Here is a 25,251-nt window from a genome sequence, read left to right on the forward strand (position 1 = left end):
ATAGGCTTTGTAAGGATATAAATTGAAAGACTGATAATATATATACATATATAAAAACTTGATCGAAATGTGAAATTGAATCAATGAAAACGCGTAACACCTTTGTTTCTTGCCGGTTCTGTTCGACATACTCGTTTCATTCCTAATTCGGTTGTTGCTTTACTAGAGTAAAGTATGTTTGCGTTCTAGTTTGAATGTTTTATTTTTAATTAGTGATCTGCCCCGTCTTTGCACGGGTGTAATTTATTACTAAAGATACGATATATGATATAAAAAATACTTTATAATACTTAGGAATTATGTAGGTTTCTACCAGTGGTTGTTTACGGTTGCAAGCGATCCTGTGGCGCCCGCTGAAAAGAGTGTACCCCTGGTTTTTTAGTGGTCCCACATACCCCCTTCACTTCAGGGAAACGCGTAATGCGTTTTTCCGTGGTGATTTTTTTTTTATCATTAGTTTCGTAAATTACCCCATACATACAAACAAACAAATTTTACATCATAATAATTTTAGAGGAGATAAATGTATATCGTACTATGACTTATCTTTTAGCTTTTATGTTTTAGTAGTTTTTCCAAGAATCTATCCCCTTGAAACACGATTGGATCTTTACATGACAAGCCGGTTACATGTTTTGAAATTGTGCTTTTGTTTATACAGGTTTATCGAATTTTACTTCATTCGTTCAAAATCGAAATATATAAATACCATATTTTAGTAGATGAGGCGAATGGCAAACCAGAAATTAATTGTAGTTACTATTAAGTAGCAGCCTGTTAATGTCCTTCTGTTGGGTTTGAACCTCCTCTCTCGTTGAGGAGAAGGTTTGGAGCTTTTTCCACTACGCACGAGATATATTATGAGTAATTAAGCCCACGAAAATTCAGTGGTGGCCCGGGTTTGAACTCGCACTCTTAAGATGCACGCTTTCTAACCACTGGGCCATATCGGTCTAGAGTTACTATTTTTTAAAATTAATTACATAATCAAATATATACAATTAAATTTATATGTCATTGTATATATTTCATAGTCGTATGTAAGCTGATCCGTAGTAGCTTCCTAAGAAATAAATTTGCATTTGCATTTCGTATTTTAGATTCAAACAAAGATAGATATTAATAAATAATTATGTTCGTTTTCAGTGGATATTTTGCTGCTTTATTTCGAATATAAATATCAATACGGATAAAATAACGAACTATAAAAATAATTCAATGCTACACTTAGCTCTAAGGCGATTAAAATTGTTTATACATGAAAATAATTTTCATGAAAACAAAAAATTCAAATTTTATTTTCGTTTTTTTTTTTTCAAGTGCCGGATAAAAGTGTTTATTTATTTTAATTTGAAAGTAGTTTTATAATATACCTAATTTTTAATTATTGTACGATATCATAACATTATAATCCGCATCGATAATCAAAATTTCCTTGGTGGTAGGGTTTTGTGTAAGCCCGTCTAGGTACCACCCAATCATCATATATTGTCCGCCAAACATCAATACTTAGTACTGTTGTGTTCCGGTTTGAAGGGTGAGTGAACCAGTGTAACTACAGGCACGGGACATAACATCTTAGCTCCTAAAGTTGGTGGCGCATTGTCGTAATGTAGGGAATGGTTATTATTTCTTACAGCGTCAATGTATATGGGCAGTGCTGACCACTTACCATACTTTGACCCATTCACACGTCCACGCCTTTCTATATCACAAAAAAATACTTACACAGATAATATTAAAGTCTTGAAGTAATTAATTTATAAGGTAGTAATTAATATTAAAGAAACAAGTGGTACATAAATCTATTTTTGAAAAGTACAAAATATATTGAGTAATATGCTCAGAACGACTGCCGTTTAAGATAGTCTCATTAAATTTGAGTCTCAAATGATCACTGTTTTGTTTTGAAATAGAAACAAACATTTCTTAATTGGTTTCGAGTGTTCTAAAAGCGCTTTCCGTTTGAAGTCATTTCATATCACAATTATGACGTATTTAAGTGTCATTGATACAAAGGGAATGTAAATAGCGCAATTATTATAGTCACGAGTTTAACAAAGTTCTATAAGCTTTACGCGGTAATTCCGTATATTTCGTAACGACATCACGTCAGATATTCCTTAAAAGGTACAGTACGCAGAGTATTAGTGTCATGGCAATTACAGAAGATCGACCTGAACCCAAATCGAACCAAATAATTAACATATGTTGTACCTACATACGAGAATATTTAATTTACAAAGGTCTCTGTGTGTCTGTCATAAACAATTAGATTAACTTTGACCATCATTTTTTTCTAGTCCAATCACGTCTATTTTTTTTACATGTCGTACCATCTATACTAAAATTATAAATGTGAAAGTAGGTCTGTCTGTTACGTCTTCACTCTTAAACCGGTGAACCGATTTAGATGAAAATTGGAGATAGTTGGAATCCCGGGGGAGGACATAGGCTTATTAATTCCACGCGGCGCTAAAATGGGGGGTGACGGTTTGTGTGCTGTCGGTAAAGTTCCGCTAGTTAAGTATGAATTAATAAAATAAATTCTAAAATTATAATATAAAATAATTTGTTGCTGTCATTTCCCAGTTTATTATTTATTGTTTCGTAGTTTAATCCGTTATTTCAATTAGTTTTCCATTGATGGATGTTACTGGTTAGTCTTATCCACATATATAGCCGCCCCTTTTTCAACAAACGAACGATATATAATACCTAATATAAGATCTAAGATCGTTTGACCAATCAAAATATCCAGTTATAATGTAATATGAATAAAAATAGATTAAGAGTCTTAGAAGTTATTGATGTCATTTCTATTATACTTCGTGTTCTAAGCTATACAGACTGTCTCCTAAACTATATTAGCGCTTCGGCACTCGCTACGGGTCGTTGAGCTGCTTTGATGAAGGATTTGCTTCTTGAAAGCTTTTGTTAAATTTTTCTCAGGGAATTCTTTTTAAAATAAATAGAATACGCCCTCTATGATACAGAGCTGCTGAGAATTTCATCCCAGTGCGTTTATAGGTTTACTTTGAAGCTAATTATTTTTAATGAAAGTTTTCTTATGTTCTCAATGTTTTTGTGTTTAAAACAATATTAATTAAAAATCAATCTGCAATTTTATGATATGAAAATTTCAGTTATAGTGGAATTTAATAATAAGCAAATTCTAAACGTAGTCGCTTTTAAACACGGAACTTTGTTTCAGGTGTCCGTCCTCCAGCTAAAGGAGTCCTGAATTATTCATCGACATATTTAACCGGGTCCTGGCCTGCCCGTGCGTAAATACAATAAACAACGCGTTACAACGGTATCTCAACAAACACATCGATGTACAAAAGTTATACGCACCTAATAAAAGTCACTAACGCGATATTCCTGTTTTAAAATAAAATACTACCGAAGTTTTGGAATTTTGAAATTTTATAGTTTGAAATAAATACATAAAATTAAACTATGGGTCGGTTTTCACGGAAGGTTTTTGTATAAAAACTCAATGGAAAATAATTGTCGCTTGAAATCAGCGACATGAATGAATTCAATAGTTCAAACCAAGTGTGGAAAATCCTCAATAGGTAACAAAACAAAGTTCATAAATTTAATAAAAATCTCTAATAACTGAAGCGTAAAGTTTAATTTTAATTGTTTCTTAGTAAATTTTAAGTCGATTCGTATTTATCTACATGAACCTAAGAGGGACATTAACAAATAACGAGTGAATATAACAGTGTCAAAGACGAACTGTAATTACAAAAAGAGCTCATTTAAATCAAGAATTATATAATGTGAAGTTTTAACGAGCAAATATGGGGATGTGGATAATAAGTGATGGGATGATGAAGTTAGTCCTGTGGAACTTCCTACTGGCAATGTCAGTGGACCGTGTAATAGGGACAGGCGAATGGAGCGAAGATGCGGAGGACTTAGGTAAGTAAGTAGTTTTAGCAGTTCGCGATAATAGCGCTCATAATTTGGTAGCATTATATATCGCTCAAATAAATTTAAATATTGAAGTTTAAGTGCAGTAATATTATATCATGTTATGTGAGGTATCGATTATTATGAAACTAATTTGAAATGGTAACATTTTTATACAAGGAACATTATTTAGTTACTCAACAACCAATTAGTATTGAGACAAATGTAGATAGTATGCAAATGAATATAAGAGTCAAATTTGTATGCGTGCAGTAAACCTTTTAGCTTATATTTTATTTAGTTAAAAAATGCTCTATCTTCTTCTTTCGAATGTGAAATCAATGATGAGAGAACGAGAGAAATTATCGTCTAACTAAACATTAGTTATACAAAGTTTGTAAGTTATAATATATCGATATTCAAATTCGTATTATATATGAGTTCGTATATATTTTAATAAATTTCATTCCGATTTTATAATCTTTCTTTTAAAGCAAGTTTTATGTCAAACATAATATTCCTCGAGGACATATTCGTGAAACTCGTTTATTATTCAACGCGGTGTACCACTTGCAGGTGAGCCCCGTTTGACTTTACATTTATTTTTTATTCCGTTTTTAAATTCTATACTAACTAGCGTTCGTAACGGCTTCTCGCGGAATGTTAAAGTAATATCTTAATTCGTTTTAGCGTGATACATTCGTCTAATCTGCAAATGGTAAATGATCATAATTATATGATATCTTTAAACTTTTAAGTTTACTTCAGAGCCCTGCTGAAAATTTAAATTTAGTGAAATCTTAGTACGCGTCAACCTCTACATGTAAACTGTATCTATCTATAAATTTATCTGTGCATATTCAGTTAAATTTGAACAATAAATAAAATTAATAAACAGGATTATGTAATTACTTGTCAGATTCATTTAAGGCAAAAATACTTATGAATATTAATAAATAAAAAAAAGTTTACTTTTTAATTATTATTTTTTTAATTTATTAATATAATTGTTAATTTTCCATTGTTAAAATTCATATTAAATTGTCTTTGTTTAATATTGAATAATTACTTTATAATAATCAAAGTAAAACTCTCATTGGTAAATGAAATCCGAATTTGTAATTGTGTGCTGAATGTTTGTTATGAAAGATATAGGCTTTGCAAGGTAAATTGGGGATTAATTAGAAAAGTTTATTTATTCCAAATACATTATTGGATTAGATTTTTAATCTAGACTTTTATAAATTGGAATTTTATATCGTCTTTAAAATTGGAAGAAGATATCTTTGTATAAAATTTATATTCGTCACTGTTTTCTGAGTTTATTATATAGATTGGGTTCGTGATCTGGGCCTAAGATTTTTATACGAAATAAAAATCATATCAAGTTGCCATTAAATACAGAACGCTCTTCAATATTTTACATTACTAATGAAATATATATAAATTGCATTATGTTGTACTTCTATCAAATTCTAAAGTTATTTTTATAATATTATATATGTAGAGGAGTTATTATGTTATGTTTCGATTTGAAAGTTTACCCGTGTCTAAAGTGGGACATCATTAAAATTGCCTGAACGTTCAGAAATACTAAAAGCACAAGTTTCGTGTAGTACGGAACGGCAACAGGGAAGTAGAACAATTTGCATTTTTATTTCGGAAGCTACTATCGGTTTCGAACAACAAAACTTTGCATTCTTGTTTTAAACAGAGCAATCTTTGATCGGCCCGCTTCCTATTTCGTAGCCCGTTAGGAGAAAACTGTGGAGCTTTCGTTCGGGATGCGGCTGGCGTCACGCCAATTTCTTTGTCTTGTCAAGCCATTTTCAAGTGTCATCGATGTAGATATTTCCATTATTGGATGAATTTACCTTTATGATTTTTCAGCTCTGACTTTATTTCTTAAATACAATTGCTTTTATTATTTTTTATTTTTTTTTCGTGTAAAACATTTAAACGTAGCATTGAAATTGTAAAGTTGCACATAAATCTCTTAATTTGTATGTAATGAAATGCATATATGAAAATTTATGTTATAATATTTGAGATTAACTGATTTCAACGACTTTTGATGGATAACCATAAAAATGTCATTTAAGATTTTTTTTCTCGGCAAAAGTTTTTTTTTAATTATCAATTTTATTTCAATTACGGCGAGTTAGCGCTGCGGTATATTAACTTCTATAATCGATCTATCAATCGTCATGGCGATTGATATTTATACACATACAAGACAATACTTGCCTGATTGTATAGTTACCATATACGGAATACATCATATCGCAATATTTAATTATAACATATTTTTGTCAGCATCATTGATATTCATAAAGAATATACGGTGAAGATTTCCGTGTAATTGATATACATATTGAAATAACGGTCTCGTTTGATGCGGAACTCTAAAAGGAATATCTGAGGCAAGTGTGAGACATTCAAGTCCCATCAGCCGAAGAAACGTTCTTGACGAGACAAAGTAATTGTTTGGCGTTTCGCCAAACGTAGTCTAACATACCAGAATCGCAATGGTTATGGAAATCTGCCTGTGACGGCGCGGAGGCTGCGCGCTTGTCTTTTGCTTGCCGAGAAAATTTTAAATACTGTGCATGCGGGTGCACTTACTGTCACCCACTTTTGCATCTTTATATTCTCGGCGCTTTTGGCCCGGAAGAAATGTATGCATCTTATTGCGTATGGAGATATCTTCACCGTTGAATTTAAAATAATATGAATATTATTTTTCCTTATTGAAGTACTATTACGTCTTTCCTTTATTTAACTCTTGAATATAAACTGACTATATTTACGTTTTGTTGAAACTTTCTTGTGCAAGTTCACTAGAGCTGAGTTGGTCCTGTGGATAATATAAGTCCATCTTAAATGGAGAGTGCCGGTTCAAATCCTGGCAAGTAGTATTGAGTTTTCATCGTAACTAACTTTCTTCCTAGGAATTTCTTCCTGTCCAGCTGTGGGATATTAGCGTCTTTACTTTACGTTTGTTAGACAAACAATTACTAAGATACGGGTTTGGAAATTCAAAAAAAAAAATCTTGAAAAGTATTATCTCATAATAATACGTAACACATCGTAGACGACTATTTCGTGATAGTAATTATCTTTTCCCTGATGCGAATACCAATTCCCTTACATCGGTGTAGATGTCACCTGAACTTGAAAAGTTTTTTAATATAACGTATCGCTGATTTCCAGATAAACTTTGAAGTCACGTCTCAAAGTTACTGTGTTTCAATATTTTCTTTATATTGCTTATTAACTTTATATTCGGTATTATTTTTGCTATTGCTATTTAATTAATATTTGATTAAAACCAACTCAGGAGCTTATAATATTGGTTTGATTCGATCGTGACCTTGGCGTTTCAACTAAACTTGATATGGTATTTATGAATAAAATTCTTCATTAATTATTGATAAATCCTAAATAAAGCAATTCATTTTAATTATTTCTAATACATTTGGTAATAGTTAATAAATACCTACTGGCCAAAGAAGTGGAAGAATACATTTCAGGAATTAACTTACTACCTAAGCCAATAATTAATATAATACTTTAATTACCCCAAATTACAGAAGAACAGTGCGATCTTATTGGTTAAAAGTTATTGCTATCTGACAACCTCAGTATGTAACCTGTGTAGCTACACTAACTCTTCTATCTCTTTCTTGCACACACATACATCACATAAATTTAATTGGTACTTCTTGAACGAAATAATGCATGTGATAAAATATACCACTTACCTCATAGTAATACAAGTATGAGCCTTAAAATTGCATTAAGAAATAAACGAACATCGGAAAAGCTAATATTAACGTAAAATTAATTTGTCAAACAAGGTGCGTAATATTTACCGAACCTGTTCAAATTTTGATTAGGACTTAAGTCTTGATTAAAAATTAATCCTTCAAACGCGATGCCGAGTATAACCCAAATAATTATTTTGGTTGGATATATTGCAACTTTCGGTGGTAGTTGTATAAAGTTCGTACCACAGAATTAAGAGTTTATCAGAAGTGACATATGTGAGTGAGACGAAGGGCGTCGAGTGACATCACAATACTTTAGATGTGTAGGTTGAATCAGTGATATTAAAGATGCTTATGGGTATTCGGTTGGCAGTAAATAAACATGTTACGAATTAGTTATGCTTCTTTACAATAGCAGTTTTGGTATAGTAAAAACAGTCACGCCTCTATCGACTTTCTTGTCTTAATGAGCCTACAAGAATTAGTCGTGGTTCGAGATATTATACTTAAATTTGTATTTCTTCGTTAAGCATTTGAAGATATGGTTCATTTTTCGAAAAGGGAAATAAAATTTGCTACAAGGAAATATTCTAGCAATATTTCCTCGTAGCAAATTTTAATTCTAGCCACCATTCCGTCATGATTAATACAGTAGATAATTTCATTTTTGTTGTGCATATACTTATTTCAGGCTATCATATTGTTCTATATTAAACGTACAGTGTATTTAAGGTACTAAATTGGATAAGAATTAATGCTGTATTGCTTAAAATCGCTTCGAAAATAAGCCATTATTTCTCGTAAAAGTAAAGGATAAAAAAAAAGGTTGTTGTGGGCCATCCCTAAGAGATAGACATATACCATTGCAGACTTTTTATCATTGTATACCTATTTAAGGTGTACAATACTGTGGTATATTATTTTAAACTATCTTGTAGAGTTGAGCCAGCGTTTGCAATGTAAGCGCAAATATATGTGTTTATTTACGACATCACTTCAGATACCTCTAATATTATCAGTGTTTCTCTAGTATATTGTACATGTATTATATATATAAACCTTCCTTTTCAATCACTCTATTTATTAAAAAAAACCGCATCAAAATCCGTTGTGTAATTTTAAAGATCTAAGCATACACAGGGTCAGACAGACAGCGGTAAGCGACTTTGTTTTATACTATGTAATGACGTTTTAAACAAATGTTGTTACGTAGAACAGGTAACATATAATATAATAACATTAAATACTATACTAAATTAAACAAAATACTATGTGACTAATTTAAAAAGTCAGCTGAGATTGACAAGTACAAATGTGATGCCATTTCTAGCAAATCTATCTTTGCTGATGTTGGCAACATTGGCAGCATAGATTCACTCTGGCGTGGGTCGCCGCCACCCATACCACATATTTGTTTGCCGAAAATACGCGGGCTTAACCGGCGTAAATTAATTACACATCCGCTTTACTGTAATTACATAGTCTACGTACTACCGATGCAACTCAATATGACCCAGTTTTTTACATAATATACGGGTGTGTTTAAATGTTAAATCATAACGTAATTTAAATGGCTTTCCAAAACTTATTACATTGACTCGATGATATTGTTTGTGGTCGCTTTGATTAATCAATCTTAGTTCAATATTGTCATGAATGAATTATTTAAAGTGCTTTTATTATTTTAAAAGAATTTGTGGAAATAATTAAATTATTGATAGAGTTAATTTGCGATTTTAATTCGATATTCAATATTGTTGTCATTTGGTATTAACGTGGATAGAAGTTATAATTATCTTTATTGATTTATTACGCAAGAGGCCCATAGAGGAAATGTTCATTTAGTTATTAATATTAACACGTGGGGATATATTTGAAAGGTCCGTTGAGTGTCTAGTTATAATTATGATCTATGTTGTATTTAAAAATAGATTTTTTATTTTTATGTCAGCGTTTCTATTTTATATATGTACCTTACAAGCGATCCGCCCAGAGTTGCACGGTTGCAATTTATTTATAAAGTAAATAAGAAGTGCGATTACCAAGAAGATTTTAATATGGTATATCTATTTATTATATAACATTTTTGTGTTTGTTATATAAGTATTACCATACTAAAATCAATAAAATTTCCTATTGACACCAAGGTCAAATTTTATTGTAACCTACCGGTTTCGCAGCGAAAGATTTGTATCGTTGCATATAATTTAGAAACAATGATTTCTTATAAAGTATTCATTCAAATGTTATAACGTAAAAAACGTATTAATCTATATAAAATGCCCAACATTATTGACATATTTGTCTGAATGAGGATTGATAATGAATTGGAGAAAAATGATTTCCAAACATTTGCTAATTTATAATAGAAAAAATTGTTATCATGAATTTACCTTAATATATAAATACTTTTTTAAGATTTTTTATTTGATGTATCTTCTAAGGTTTAGCCAGGATTAGCCATTTACGAAAACAAATTTATTGGATAAAACGCCGTTATAGTTCAACCAATTTATATATTCAATCTTCCTTATTTATTTCTTTTTCTATTTATTTGAAAACCGTATCCAAATCCGTTGAGTGGTTTAGGAGAAGGGAGGGGAGATACAGACAGGAACCGAAAGCCGCTTTGTTTTAGATTACTTATAGATAGTTCAAAGCTTAACAAATTTATATTTTTTATTCATTTATTTATACTGGAAAGAATATTTTTCTTTTATGTTGTTATTACTTGGTAAGATTTCGTGAAATATGGGTACCACCAACCAATTATATATTCTACCACCAAACAACAGTAATTAATATTTTATCCCTGTTTAAAGGGTTAGGGAATCCGATTAACTACAGGTATAGCGGACTATAATTTTATTCCCGAGGTATTAACCATGACTATGAAAAGTATTATCAATCTTTCTTAGGGTGTCTACGTTTACGGGCAGTGAAAATTTACCTTTTGTCATCTGCCGGCATATTTTAATAAAAAATATTTAAGAGTCAGTCACTATTCTCATTATATAAATAATTTGACATACTATACATAAAATACATTTGATAAAGTTCAAACGTTAAATGTAAAATCAGTTGTAGTTAACAAGCCTAGCTCAGAATTAAATTTTGGTGTTTAGATTCGCGGGTGACTAATACAAATGACACTGTAATGTCAGAGGCAGCGAGAGGTGACGTGCGAAAAACGGTGCGGTGTAACCAGAGGTCAGCGCGTTTTGTTACCTGTCGCTTTAAATCCGTACGTGTGTCAAATTGTTACGTTATCGTGTTCACAGATAAAAGATAAAAGTTAAAATTAGAACGACCGTTTTACATGATAATTAGGTTTATAATTTATTCGTTTTAATGAAAATTTTAATCTGTAATCTAGTGTTTTTTTACGTAATTACTTACGGGTTTTAAAGGGTTGGCGATCGGTATATTCATAAATATAGATATTTTTTAATTTTTAACATAAGGATATCATTAAATATATTTAGCATATCGAAAACGAATGTATTTCGTACTACACCGAAGGTAAAAAACATGAAAAAAGAGAACGTGAATGAAAAGTATCACGAAAAGAAAAAACACCTATGTGACAATTGAAAAGGGATTTGAATTTATACTCAAATTGAAGAAACAAAAATTTAAAAAAAAGTTAAAAAAAAAATAAATATATATATATATATATCCCGCTGAGTTTCTTTCGCCGGTTCTTCTCAGGTCCGAGGTGCTAAATTCCGAACCGGTGGTAGATTTTTGACAATCAATAAGCAAGTGTAAACACTTCTATATTGAATAAAGATTTTTGACTTTGACTTTGAAACAATGATAGAATATTTCATTAATTTAATAAATCTGTTATAACAAACACTACGTCCGATTTTCTATACAATCCTTAGAGAAGATGACAGGTAACAAATTGATATGAAACGATGCTATTCGAAAACAAAACCGAAATTGTAAACGAATTAGTTAATACAATCAAAATAATTCCTATTATTAAACTGAAATATGAAAATGCAAAACAAAGAATTGAACTAGCAACACCAAACTTGTAACGTAGGAGCAGTTGACGGAATCGATTCAAGCGAATTGACACTTATGTCTAACTCCTTCCTTCACATGGGCGATTCTACGGTCGGAAAGTAGTTTTTTTTTTATATGGTTGGCGGACGAGCATATGGACAACTTGATGGTATGTGGTCATCTCCGCTCATAGACAATGGCGCTTTAAAAATGATTAACCATTCCTTATATCGCCAATGCGCCACCAACCTTGGGAACTAAGATCCCTTATGCTTGTAGTCACGCTGGCTCACACACCCTTCAAACCGGAACACAATAATTCTGAGTAGTGTTGTTTGGCTGTGGAATATCTGATGAGTGGGTGGTACCTACCCAGACGGGCTTGCACAAAGCCCTAATACCCACTAAATAGTTGTATGATAAAGCTTAATTAATCACATACATTTGAACTTTTTAAACTTAACACCCAATTAATGGAATACTTGAAATATTCATAATATATTAAATCCTTTAGCTTATCATCTGGCGGCAGTCATAATTAATTCAGTCCTTTGAATTTTATACTAGGACACTTTGCATAGTAACTAATTTTTATAGGATTTTATGATAAAATTATAACCTATTCCACTTAATATAGAATACTGCTAATAATTAAATAAAAATCGATTAAAAAAAAGGTTGGTTGAAATATATACTACTCGGGTACAGGGAGTTCTTTCAATAATTGCCATAATATTTTTGTAAATTCAGTTAATCTTCATGAATAATTATATTATTACGTAACAAAAAAAAAAAAAAACGAATATCAGCGTACGTACGTATATCGAATTTATGACAGCGTAAAGCGTTATATTGGAATTTAATTCAACATGACCTTATCAAATCTTTTTTTATATTTTACTTAAATCTTGTGCAAGCTATCAAAACTATATTAATCAATTTTTGGGGCCGAATAAGTATGTTATACGTAAGTATGTTTAGAATAAAACCAATACTGTCGGTTTGTGAATATATGGGTTGAATATAGAGGTTGTGTCTATTTTCCTCTAGAGGACTATTTACAGGAAAATCTGAAATAGCAAATGCACTTGTCTAAGCCACTAAGCACGATTCCGGAACGCTGCGGCAGCGATCGATTAACAACCGTGAGAAAATAACATCCATCGTAATGTCCTGCAATAAAACGAACAATGCATTTTCTATATCCGATTAATTACTGTTATCGAGTCGAAATATGATATATCTGGTTGATAGAATACGTGGATTTTAAATGAGATCAAATTCTGAGAAGCAATTGATTTTTTTCACGCTCAACTTGTGTTTATAAATCATTTCGGGCTTGGCTGAGTAAGACAATATCATTATACAATAAGTTCGTACCTTTAAGGACAGTGATTATTTATTCCGTCCGATCTATGGATAACATTTATACAAAGTGAAACCTTGCTTAGTTGATATTTTATTATCAATATCATCTTAATGGATGCGATGCGTGATTACGTTTTTATAATAAACTTATGTTTAAATCCAAATTTTATCTTTGTAGTCTGCATTGATAGATTGTCGAGCCAAGCGATTTTAGTCGAATACATTTCAATTGTAATACAAAAAATAACTGACGTATTTTTTAAATACGTTTTTTCTTCATTTAAGTACTTAGAATTTTTTAAGTTAGCAAGGAATTGCTGTTATTTATGTAACGTTCATGGTATTTTATTAAAGCTTTTACTTTTCGGGGAACTTCATATTAGAATACATTACCTCAGGCCCGTGGGCATTTCCTAAATTTATCTTCATTGTTGAAACTGTTAAATCTCTTGGTGGTTTTTATAAATAATGAAAACGGTAAGTCCCTTAGTTAAAGATTTTTGTTCTGAAATTTGTTTTACTTTGAATTATTAATATTGAGTACTTCTTCATTAGGAAATATTACAGCTTCTTAATAAAATTAAGCGAGGGACGTTCTGTTATTTAATCTATTTTGTACGTTTCCTTACGGCAATCAGACTGTTGAGTGCTTGTTTTGTTTGTGTATTTTTGTTAATTCTATTGTAATAAAAATTGCCTGCTTCATATAATTAAGTTAAATTTATCGAATATAATTAATCAGTTATCAAAACATTTTAGTGATTTATTAATACGGTAATGATCCAGTGGTACGTATCGACGTCTGAAACTGAATTAGCGCTTTCAAAAGGATCGCAACGTGCGTTGCTGTCATGAATACAGTTTCTTAAGTAACCGATATAATGATTAATCCAATTAAATGATGTATGAATTTCGGAAAAAAACTGTCAACTGTTCGAAATACATACGTCGCAAACTGTTTTAGTTGACAAGCATCATATATGTGGTATCGTTGTATTTAACGCTCATTTTAGAACGTTTAAAAAATTCATAGTTATAAAGGAATGCATAGGTCGCAAAACGTTTGAGAGAGACCGCACGCCGTAATAGTCCCCACGCGAGTGCACATAAAGAACGGTATACACATAATTAAAGGCTATGTTACATACAGAGTTTATATGAAGTATAAACATATATATCTTGGTTATTACACATTTAAATCAAATGTCCTTCGAATATATAATATATATAGTAATACATTTAGTTTCGTTTGTTCTATATTATGTATGCAAATAAATCAAAGGTTTAATTATGGTTTTACTAACGTGTAACCAGATAAATCCGGATTAGAGAAATCCAAGTATCGGAGTGTATTATAAGGATGTTATCGTTTCATTCAATTCAAATTTATATCTTACCTAAAACTAGTAGGTATATGTAATATTAATATATAAAACTTACTTGATGAAAAAGCGAAAAGTGAGGTTCCTAATCTTTGATTTTAATACTCGATATATAAATTGAATTTAACATAGTTCATTCTGTATTTCAATCGGGAAAAAGATAAACTACTGAGTTCCCGATAGTTCACGTTAGAATCCACATTCCGATCCGGTGGTTGCTTTATATTAAATATCTAGAAAATCACGATTTGTAACGTCGATGACCTCGTAATACCCTAATTGAATAGAGATTATTATGATCGTGATGTTTACAGGAGTTCAAATTAAAATTATCACAGTTTACAAAATCCTATGACCACAACAAAAATAAAAATATATAGTGTATGAAATTTAAATGTATGTATGTGACGCATCCCACCGTTATGTGGCACGGGAGAAATGGACCGCTTACCGTAATTGTCCATTCGCGAGCGCATTTAACGCAGTGTACACAAAATTATACACTATGGAGTTACACTGTGGTTTGAGGGTGGTTTTCCAACGTGTTCCCGAAATTTTCCGTGAATTATGTGCATCGCTTTATTGAATTTATAAATTTGTATAGCTTTTATAAGCTTGAACTTGAAAATGCGTTAATAAAATGTTTGAAATACAAATCTATTCATTTTTATTGTTAAGCTGTAATGAAACGTGTTTGAATACGAAATATTTTTTTTTGAAACTGTTATAGATTATAGAATTTTTTATTTGCAATGCGATTAATTTAAATTTTATTGGAATTGAAGAGAAACTGCGTTATTAATGTAACTTTTTTTAACTGCCTCATTGATGGAAGTATCTCGAGGTCCTTGGTCCAAAACCCAAGCGCAGATCATTTTTTTTTTCTGTCAGTTGTAGTATTATCGATAAACACGTAAAGTCTGCCCCTGTATTTTCTTCGACGGTGTCGTATTGGCATCGGATTATGAAAGTAAGAGATGTATAGAATGGACCGAGGTAATGGCAACCGCGATCGAAATCGGGCAGGATGACATAACATCATTTCGTAATTACAAGAGAAACACTAGAATAACGAACCTGTTCATCATCATCAGTATCGTTAATTCTAAAAACATTTGAACATTTTGGCGGTAGAATATGAATTAAGAATCAGTCAGTGGTGTAACAACCGATTAATATATTTTTGTTTTGCATGTTTATAAATTCCCGTGCAATTTTAAAGCAAGAGCTAAAAATGCAAGCCCAGCGGATAAATTAAAATCAAACGAATGAAGAAAAGCAGTCTAGACTAAATCGTAAAATTTATATTTTTTGCATTTACGTTTCGATCATAAAGATTGTGTTGAAACTAATGAAAAAGTCTCATAAAAAAATTCATTTTAAAATAGTTGAGTGGCCTTTAACATTATGACGTCATAAAACATTTCGAGTAAATAGTTTATATACGTGTGTTTTATAATGATAACATTTTTAAACTAATAACTTATTTTTGTTTATTTTGATTTATATATATTTATTTAAGTGGAAATTAGTCTCATTTAAAAAATAGTTGAATGAATTTGTATGTTTAATTCTCTTTCTAGAAAATAAGGTCGGAGAAAGTTCAGGTTCCATTACGTGCTTTCCGTAATACGAGACTGTATTATTTAAACTTGCATACTTCTAAAATTGATACTTCAGGCTGCTCCTTAAAATTTGTGACACAGGACCACAGCTAAATCAACGAGGAAGTGTGTTCATTATGAATTAAGAAGTTCATATTAATTTGAAGTATTATTATTCTGAAACTATCATGTAGTAACGGAACACCCCATTCTCTAATGTTACAAACGAACGTTGAAATATTTCTCTTCTGAATATAGCATAATGTATTATGCAAATCTAAATTTAAAATTCATAATTTTATAAATAAAGTTCATTCATTATTCTTGCAAACGTTTATGAGTATAATATTCGGTAGAGTGATGCAATTTGCGATCATCTATTTATGTATATACATGATTCATGTATTAATATATCATATGAATATTATAAATGCTAACTGTAACTCTGTCTCTTTGTCTATCTGTCTGTTGCTCTTTCACGGCCAAACCACTGAACCGAATTTGATGAAATTCGGTATGAAGTTAGTTTGAACGTCAAAAAAGTATTATAATTTTTAATAAATACTTTTTATAGCTAACAATTGACGACCGTCCCCTAAAACGCGAGCGAAAACTTAATATCACATAATATTTTTTTACCAACTCAATTGCTCATCCCCTTATTACCTACTTAAAATTTTTAAAGAGAATAATTTAGTACAGTTGTATTTAAGATACCTATACTGCTTATTGATCCCTCAAATTAAGATATTTTTTTAGTAGGTATTCCGGTGTTCTTAGACGCGCTAGGCGTTCTGCGTACCGGCGAGTCCCATTTACACTCCACTTCATATGGAAAACGCGTAAACGCATCTAGGCAAAAAGCTATATTGTAATCGGAGTGAATATTTTTATTTAGGTTCCAATTTTACTATTACAAAATTAAGTTTTTAAGCGCGTCAACATCATTAGAATGGATGTCATTATTGTTTTTCTTTTAAGTCACATACTTGGTTAATTTTATTTTTTATGTAAAATGTAAACATATGTTTGACTTCATATTCTGAACGACATGCAGTCATTACATGCAGTAATTAATAATTGTAAGCTGAAGTTAAAGTAAACAAATCTTATATTTTTTATAATTTTGGTAAAAGTATCCGATTTGTATGTTGCCTTGATTAATTAATCAACTTATAAATCTTTCGTCTTATTACTGTCCAGAAAGACGTCATCACTTACGTCTGATGTTTTAGGCAGCTTTCTTTCCTATGTAAAGGCTTCGCCCTTAATATCATATGTCAGAGTTATCCGTGTCTAATAATATAATGTATCCATTAGGTAAGTGATTGTTTTACTTAATTCTTTATCTGTTATACGTTCTGATTAATTCGAAATCATAATAAAAAATTAAAGTAGTTTTTTTTTTTAAAAAGGTTTTAAGTTAATATTGAAAATCGTAACTGTAAAAATCTGCGTTTTTAGAGACTTGAATTTTCTATTTTTTCTACTTTTGTTAGTTAAGTTGTCTTTAGCTTTCGTTTATATTTTTTAATCAATTATTGTTAATTATAATATTATTTGTTGTATGTAGTTTTTGCATTTAATTTTTTTATATATATGAAATTGTATTTTAACCATAACCTATGTAAAAACCTCTAGAAAACATAATAAATATGCCTAAAATAGTGCTCACTCAATATTCAAATTACCTTGATTCTTGGATAAACTTATTAAAAGAAAGTCATGAATCACCTTAAATGAAATGATAGAGAAAATTCGAAATGAATATCACGATTCATAACAAGGACGCGTCTGGTGACTAGTCGACTCAGCTCATTAATTTCTTCTTGAAACGCTAATTAAGCACTCTTTGAAGAATTCACGAAGCGATTTCATCGCGTCGACACCACCCATCTGCATCTCAATTATGCAATACAATTTCACTGGATATCAAACTTGAAATACCAATTAAAACGACTCAAAATCTTCCGTGAAAAAATTATGCTACCCCGTTCTCTATTACGTCAAATTAAACGTCGCTACCGTCGTGGTTAAATACTTTATTCATTATTTGATTAACTTTATATTGCTATATTTATTTGAAGTAATAGGAAACAATTATTATTAAAACAGAAAAAAAATATAAACAAATATTTTATAGGTATTTAAATAGCAGATATTGTAAGCTTATATTATTCAATGTCGGTTGGTTATGACAGCATGGGATTCTTTAGATATATACATACATCGACGAAACACCTTTATACATTTTAAAGTACAATGAATTGAATTGAGAAATAGATATTGAGAATTAGATATCCAGATTCACATAATAGCTTCTAAGACCGAATGGGTGCATTATTTAGATTATTTTTTCAATATAGTTGTCGTACGTGATTCGTGTATTGGTGTCTCTAGACCATTGTTACGATTTACAAAGACACGTAGGGGCCTTAGTAGGCCAAGTTTGGTTCAACCCCGCAAGCGAACTTGTGACAGGAAGATACCCAGTCAAACGTGCTTTGATAAACTGCCTTTTGTGTCCTTTGTGACTCCTCGATAATCCCGGCTCGGAATGGCGCCCAATGTGGGTCTAAATTCTTTTTGTAGCCAACCATCGGACTGATTTTCAAAGGCAATTCATTTGACATACGTGAAAATAAATTGGAGACTCGAAGTTATACAATTAATGAATTTTATATAAAGCTTTTATAAAATAATTTGTTATTTTGTTAAATAAAGAACAATAGATTATCGCCTGATTTGCCTATGAGCTAAATTATGAATAGAAAACTAATTACGAGCCATGTTCGGATAATTAATATTTAAAGGGCTATTCCACGATGAGTTGTTAGAGTATTGATTAATTTCGTAAATACAGCTCTTGGAGAATATTTAACAAGTAGGCCTATCAATCAAAATGTACTCTAAAATTTTTGAATATAGTTTTATTATCTGTACTCAATCAACCGGTTGTTAATTCATTTTCATTGATTGATGGATTTTATTTTTGTTCATATCATATAAATTGTAAAAAAAATATTTTTTATAAACCGATTCCATTTTATTTTGTATAAGGCTTAAAGGAGTTATAAAAGTTTTATTATTATCGTTATTGTATTGACATTTTCAAACAGCTGAATAGTTTCGTAAACAAGAATTAGTGGCTTAATACTTGAACGCGTTTAATTACGCGTTCAGCGTAATGTTGTCAAATCTCCATTTTATTGAGGCGTTTTTAAGTATTAAACGCACGAAAGCGATTAGCGAGGAAACTTCAGAAACAATAAAAGACTTGACTACTGTTAAACAGATAGCGAAGGCTTTCGAATAGCTCCCCGGAAAATTTCTATTTCAAAAGAAGTCATTAGCGAAGTTTGAGTGAACTTTCAGACCTGGAGGGAAAACAAATATTTCTTGGGTGGCAGAAACAATAACATTCCTCCTTTGTTTAATTTTTCTGAGCTAATAAATGAATTTTAGCTTAAATGCAAGATTGACTTAGGAAAAAGCTCTGTTAAAAAATACGTAAGTGGATTAGCTCTCATATCCTTTTTTATAAGTTCTTGGAGCGCTTTACAAAAATGAGTATTTAATTACTAAGTGGAAGTTTGAAAACTTTATCAGCTTTACTAGAGGGAATAAATATCAATATTTTCCAAGATTAACTATTGTAATTAAAAGTAGTAGTATTAAAAATAGCCTCACCTATTTGTTCGCGGCCTCGTATTTGCTTCGTATTATAGGGTTTTTATTGGTGGGTTTTTTATTATAAGCAACAGCCTTTTTTACTACTGCTGGGTTAAGGCCTCCTTTCTCTCTGAGGAAAAGACTTGGAACTTATTCGACCAAGCTGTCCTAATACGGATTGGTACCCTGCTACTCAACATATATGAATCATAAATCCAAGCTTAAAATTAAGCCCACTAATTTATCCATTAAAAATTAAAAAGATTGTTCGAATTTGAACCCGTAATCTTTGGTTAAGATTCACTTGTAGCCACTGAGTCATATCGGCTTTTCAGTAGTCATAATACTCTACGTCCAATGATTGCTGATGAAACTTTTATAATATCTAATAATAACGGATCAAAAAGGTGAGATAAAAAAATCTGAAACTGGATAAGAGTCGCCTTTTATAAAGATTTACTTACTAATATTTCTACTTATGTTGGTTAATAATATAATTTAAAAATCTATAAGAATCTAGATTAAGTTTTTTCCCGGAAAATCGAAATTGCGATTTACTGGGAGAAATGCTGCTTCTTGCCGCCGTTCCATGTGGTCATGATTTTTGGAGTAGCATTTTTAATTCTTAAGAGATTTTGTAATTATTTGCGTTTTTAATATAATAATTATTATTCAAATAAATATTCTAAAGAAAAATATATAAAAAAAAAAAAAATTACAAGTCATAAAAAAGTTCTGTATAATATTTTATTATAATAATAATATAAAATGGTTATATACAAGCAAATATAAACGTTGGAGTACATCAAACCCTTCACAAACAAGAATATAAAAAAAAAACCTTTATGTGTGAATATGAATTTTACGCACCATAATTTTACTACAGCGAATACCCAATAAAAAGAGTAATTTCTTGCGGGCCTGTAACACTGAGGAAGGAAGACATTGGCGTGACGTTAGTTTGATATACGAGCGAAGTCTTTTGTGCGTTGGTCGTTAATACAGGAACACAATGAGAACGGGCCGACAGCTCCGCACAGAGAACTTGAGAACTGCGGGTGACGTCGTGTAATCAGATCACTGATTCACTAGAAGCATCTACGATGATTACACAATTCTAGGAGACCTTTGCTTTGAGTTCAACAGAGTGTAATAAATTCATTAATATTTTTATTTTGTTATTTGCATAACATTTGTGTAGGTCGTATAATGGAAATATACTGAAAGATCTTCGAAGTGTATTTTTCCGCATGTAAATTTTGAAGAAATTACTTGGTGGCAGGGTTTTGTACAAACCCGTCTGGGTACCCACCCAGACGGGTTTGTACAAAACCCTGTGTTTGCGCGCACACTTGTTTTTTTATATTGTCCAAAGGAAGTGGAGTGGAAGTGGAGTCCAAACGCGAAAACGACTAGTACAGTCAGCAAGGATGAGCTGCACTAGTCACCCTCGCCATGCCGGCCCGCAAGATGTCTCTTCAAGCCTCGTTTGTGCACTATAATATGTCCTGTATAGTTGGCTGGTTAAGATTCTCCGCCGTGGCCGAAATCGGTCAGGACGACATTATTATTATTATTGCTGAGTTTCTTTCTCCGGTTCTTCTCAGGTCAGGGTATTTTCTTGTCAGAACCGGTGGTAGTGTTTGATTTGACTATCAATAAATAAGTGTAATGTTTGGAATTGAATTTCAGTTTGAGATTATTGTGTTCATATTATGAAGCTTTTATACGCGCGTTATAATTAATTTGAATTTAAACGTCGTTTGCCTATGGCGATAGATAATAGACGTTCCGTGTAGTTTCCAGCGAAGTAGAGTCCTATCACTTCATTGTATTAGTGAACCTTTGGGAGTCGTTAGAATCGACTAAGGGATTTTGTGTTACACGCATCGATCAGGTAGAATTCCAGGAACGCTTGAACAACTAGCAAAAGCACGTCCATGGAGATTTCTCATCGCACTAAATAAATTCTGTCAAATTCTACATAAACACTGTACACAATAGGATTGCTTTGCAAATAGTATATGCGCCGCCAACCTAGAGGACTAAGATTTTATGTTCCTTGTGACTGCAGTTACACTGAATTACTCACCGTTCAAACCGAAACACAACAATACTAAGTAGTTATGAGTGAGTGGTACTACCGAGGCGGGATTGCACAAAGCCCTACCACCAAGTGAAAGTAGCTAAATAAAGAAAAATGTTAACAAAAAAAAACCGACTTCAAAAAAACACTATTTAAAAACAAATCATTATGCACTAAATAGTTTAAAAAAATAATTGCGTATTCTTTTACAACTTAATAATAAACTTATTTTTTCTACTCATTAATATGTAGGTACGATCTATGAGTTTACCGAGCAAGAAGATAGGTACCCACTTGAAATCTAACTCAACACATACCGCTGAAAAACAAACAATGATCAAAATATTTTTTAGAGTTCTTCTAAGTAAAATGAAACGAAATGAAAATATTAGACTACTTAAAAATAGATTTACGATTATATAATGTGGTTACAATTATTATTATTTTTGGAGTCGGTTTTGGAGAATCATCAAAATCAGTTTACCCAGTCGAAACTTCTGAGGTAACATAAACATAAAAAATACAGTCGAATTGCGAATCTCCTCCTTTTTTGAAGTCGGTTAAAAACAAAAATCAATCATTTGACAAACCGATAGATATTGAACTTTTTTATCTTTGTAAATTTATAAATAGATATTTAACAAAACACTTAGCACGTATCCTATAGAATCTGCCGCATAATGATGTATTGCTAGTTCTTTGATAAGTCGATGAAATCGTGCCCCATTTCTGTCAGCAAATTGTACATGATTTCGTAAGTTAGCCGACCTAATTCGTTTACTGGATGCCTGACCTTATTGTGTCAAAACTAATTCGTGTTTAATAAAAATAATGTATATCAGAAATGTTACTATTCGCTGACGTTCTATCACTATAGTGATGGGATAAAATAATTATCTATCGTATAATATCGATAAAGATTTTGTGTTTGAAATTTTAACATATTTTCAAAGCATGCAAATACTGACATGTTTTACAAGTCACGAGATGAATTATAAACATAAATTAGGATCATGAAAATTCCATGGTACTTGTCAAGGTTTGAACCCGTAATTCGTCGGTTAAGATTTACCTGTTTCAATCCCTGTGCTATTTCGGTTTATGAAGTCGCTTAGTCAGTCTATAATAACAAATAAATAGTGAAGATCAAATATAATAAATGTAGGTCGTTACATGAAGCCGAGATGGCCCAGTGGTTAGAACGCGTGCATCTTAACCGATGATTTCGGGTTCAAACCCAGGCAGGCACCAATGAATTTTCATGTGCTTAATTTGTGTTTATAATTCATCTCGTGCTCGGCGGTGAAGGAAAACATCGTGAGGAAACCTGCATATGTCTAATTTCAACGAAATTCTGCCACATGTGTATTCCACCTACCCGCATTGGAGCAGCGTGGTGGAATATGCTCCATACCTTCTCCTCAAACGGAGAGGAGGCCTTAGCCCAGCAGTGGGAAATTTACAGGCTGTTTATGTTATGTTATGTTATGTACATTAAGCTAAGCTAAGAGCTCCGTTATACGAAAATCGCGTCGCGACATGACAAGTAAATCATTTGACCGTTATTCATCAACATTATTAACGTTGTGATAAATCAAGTCGTATAATAAAGCCTTAATTATGAATGTAAATTAAATGTATACTTTCCTGTTAACATTCTTACAGGTATGCTATTGATACAGGGATAAGTTTTTAATTAAATACGACCGAGGGTGATAGCGGGGAGCGGGGTGGCGTGGCGTGGTGGCGCGGTAGCGTGCTACCGCCGAACAAACGCTTAGGAAATAATTGTATGCACATAATTATTTGTGCAACGCCCGCTTTGTACGGACGGACACCCGGGAACAAAGCGGAGAGATGCTAAAGCTCTTTTGTAGGGAAAAATGTAGACTGGAAGAGCCCGCATGTACGCTGATAATTATATTCTAAGACCGCTTACGCTGTGGCTGCAGCGCTTGATTGTCGGGGGTTCGTTTTCTATTTGTAGACTTTATTTAAAAATCTGAATATATATATATATAATGAAAATTTGGTTGCTTTTTTATGTAGAAGATAAAATACAAATATAACATTAAAAATAAACAAACAGGTCATCGACTTTATTTGATACAATAGAAATTAAAACGAATATTATAATATGCAATTTACGTAAAAAAAATACCAACTGAAACAACAACAGCAGCCATGAAAGTATTTTTCGAAATATATGGTTTCTGTAATAGATTATTTAATGCAGGTACTAAAAGCATAGCAATGTTTTCAGTGAACCGTTTGAAATCAGGGAAAAGGGGACCATAACTGTTTCCATTTATGCGGCATCCGACTGAAGACGAAAACCGCAGGTGTTTCATTATTCCGTTTTAATGGCGTACGGGTCACATGTCATTCGCAAAACGCAAATGAATAGAATACTCTGACGTATTACGAGTTTTCACATAATAAAAATATGTCCCATTCTCACTGATGGGGCGTAAGTTTTTCGTATTTATGTTAAGCACGGACTTCCTGTTGGAAATTTCATTGATATAAAATGTTGGTGGTCGGTAGTGCACTTGCCGTGTTGGAACGCTTTGAACGAATTGAATTGCAACATTTTTTGAATTGAAATGTCTGTATGTAATCGCAGTGGGTACATGTTTTTAACTGGCTGTATTTTCATATAAAAAATTACAAATTATTCTGACTGTATATCTTTTATGGAGTCGGTTTTTGTTTATATTTATTTGTTGTTAAAATTTAATTGATTAGTATCTATTATTTATCTTTAATTTTAATAACACGTTATGCAAACCTAAAATTGCAATGAGATTGATACTCTTTGTAAGCTGTATGCCGGTGTGCAAGTCTGTCTAGATAGTTAAACTCATTACTTATTTTACTGCCAAACAGCATCACCATTTTTTTTTTGTTTTCTGATATGAAATGTGAGACAGCCAGTGTATTTATAGACACAATGGTTAATATTTCTTACAGCGCCTATGCTCGTTAGCGTTGGTGACCATGTACTAGTCCTAAGGGACAGTTGCAAATAAAAATAAATAAATAGAAAGTATCTGCTTTATGAGTAAGTACAACTTTTTTTTAAATTAATTAAATTATATCCATACTTTTTGTTTTTTTAACCTTTGGCTGTAAGTATTTTGGTTGAGGTTAATTTGATTTCCAATAAAAAAAAAACAATTGACATTTAATCTAAAACATTGAGATTGTTTACTCTTTGATGTTATCCAGTTACGGTTTACAAATATTTTTCTATTTTATACTTAAATGTAAATTTACAATTAAATTACTAAGAATTTTCAGACTAATATTTGAATTTGTTTATAACTGAATATTAAATTTGAGGCTGATTATGTTATGTTATGTTATGAATAACAGCTTACTTAGTCTAACTACAAAACGCGAACAAATTAAAATTAATTATTAAG

The 25,251-nt window shown here is 31.5% G+C and overlaps 1 protein-coding gene across 1 annotated transcript in view; it reads left to right on the top strand.

Annotated features, from left to right (window-relative positions):
• Positions 1-3,686: 3,686 nt before the first annotated feature.
• LOC113396100 (neural cell adhesion molecule 1-like) overlaps positions 3,687-25,251 on the top strand; it is a 141,176-nt gene continuing 119,611 nt past the window's right edge. The window contains exon 1 of the mRNA XM_026633890.2: positions 3,687-3,933. Within this exon, the coding sequence (XP_026489675.2) occupies positions 3,813-3,933 (121 nt within the window). The 5' untranslated portion in view covers positions 3,687-3,812. The remainder of the gene's footprint in view (positions 3,934-25,251) is intronic.

The sequence above is a fragment of the Vanessa tameamea genome, chromosome 19, assembly GCF_037043105.1.
Source record: "Vanessa tameamea isolate UH-Manoa-2023 chromosome 19, ilVanTame1 primary haplotype, whole genome shotgun sequence".
NCBI classification, from domain to species: Eukaryota; Metazoa; Arthropoda; class Insecta; order Lepidoptera; family Nymphalidae; genus Vanessa; species Vanessa tameamea.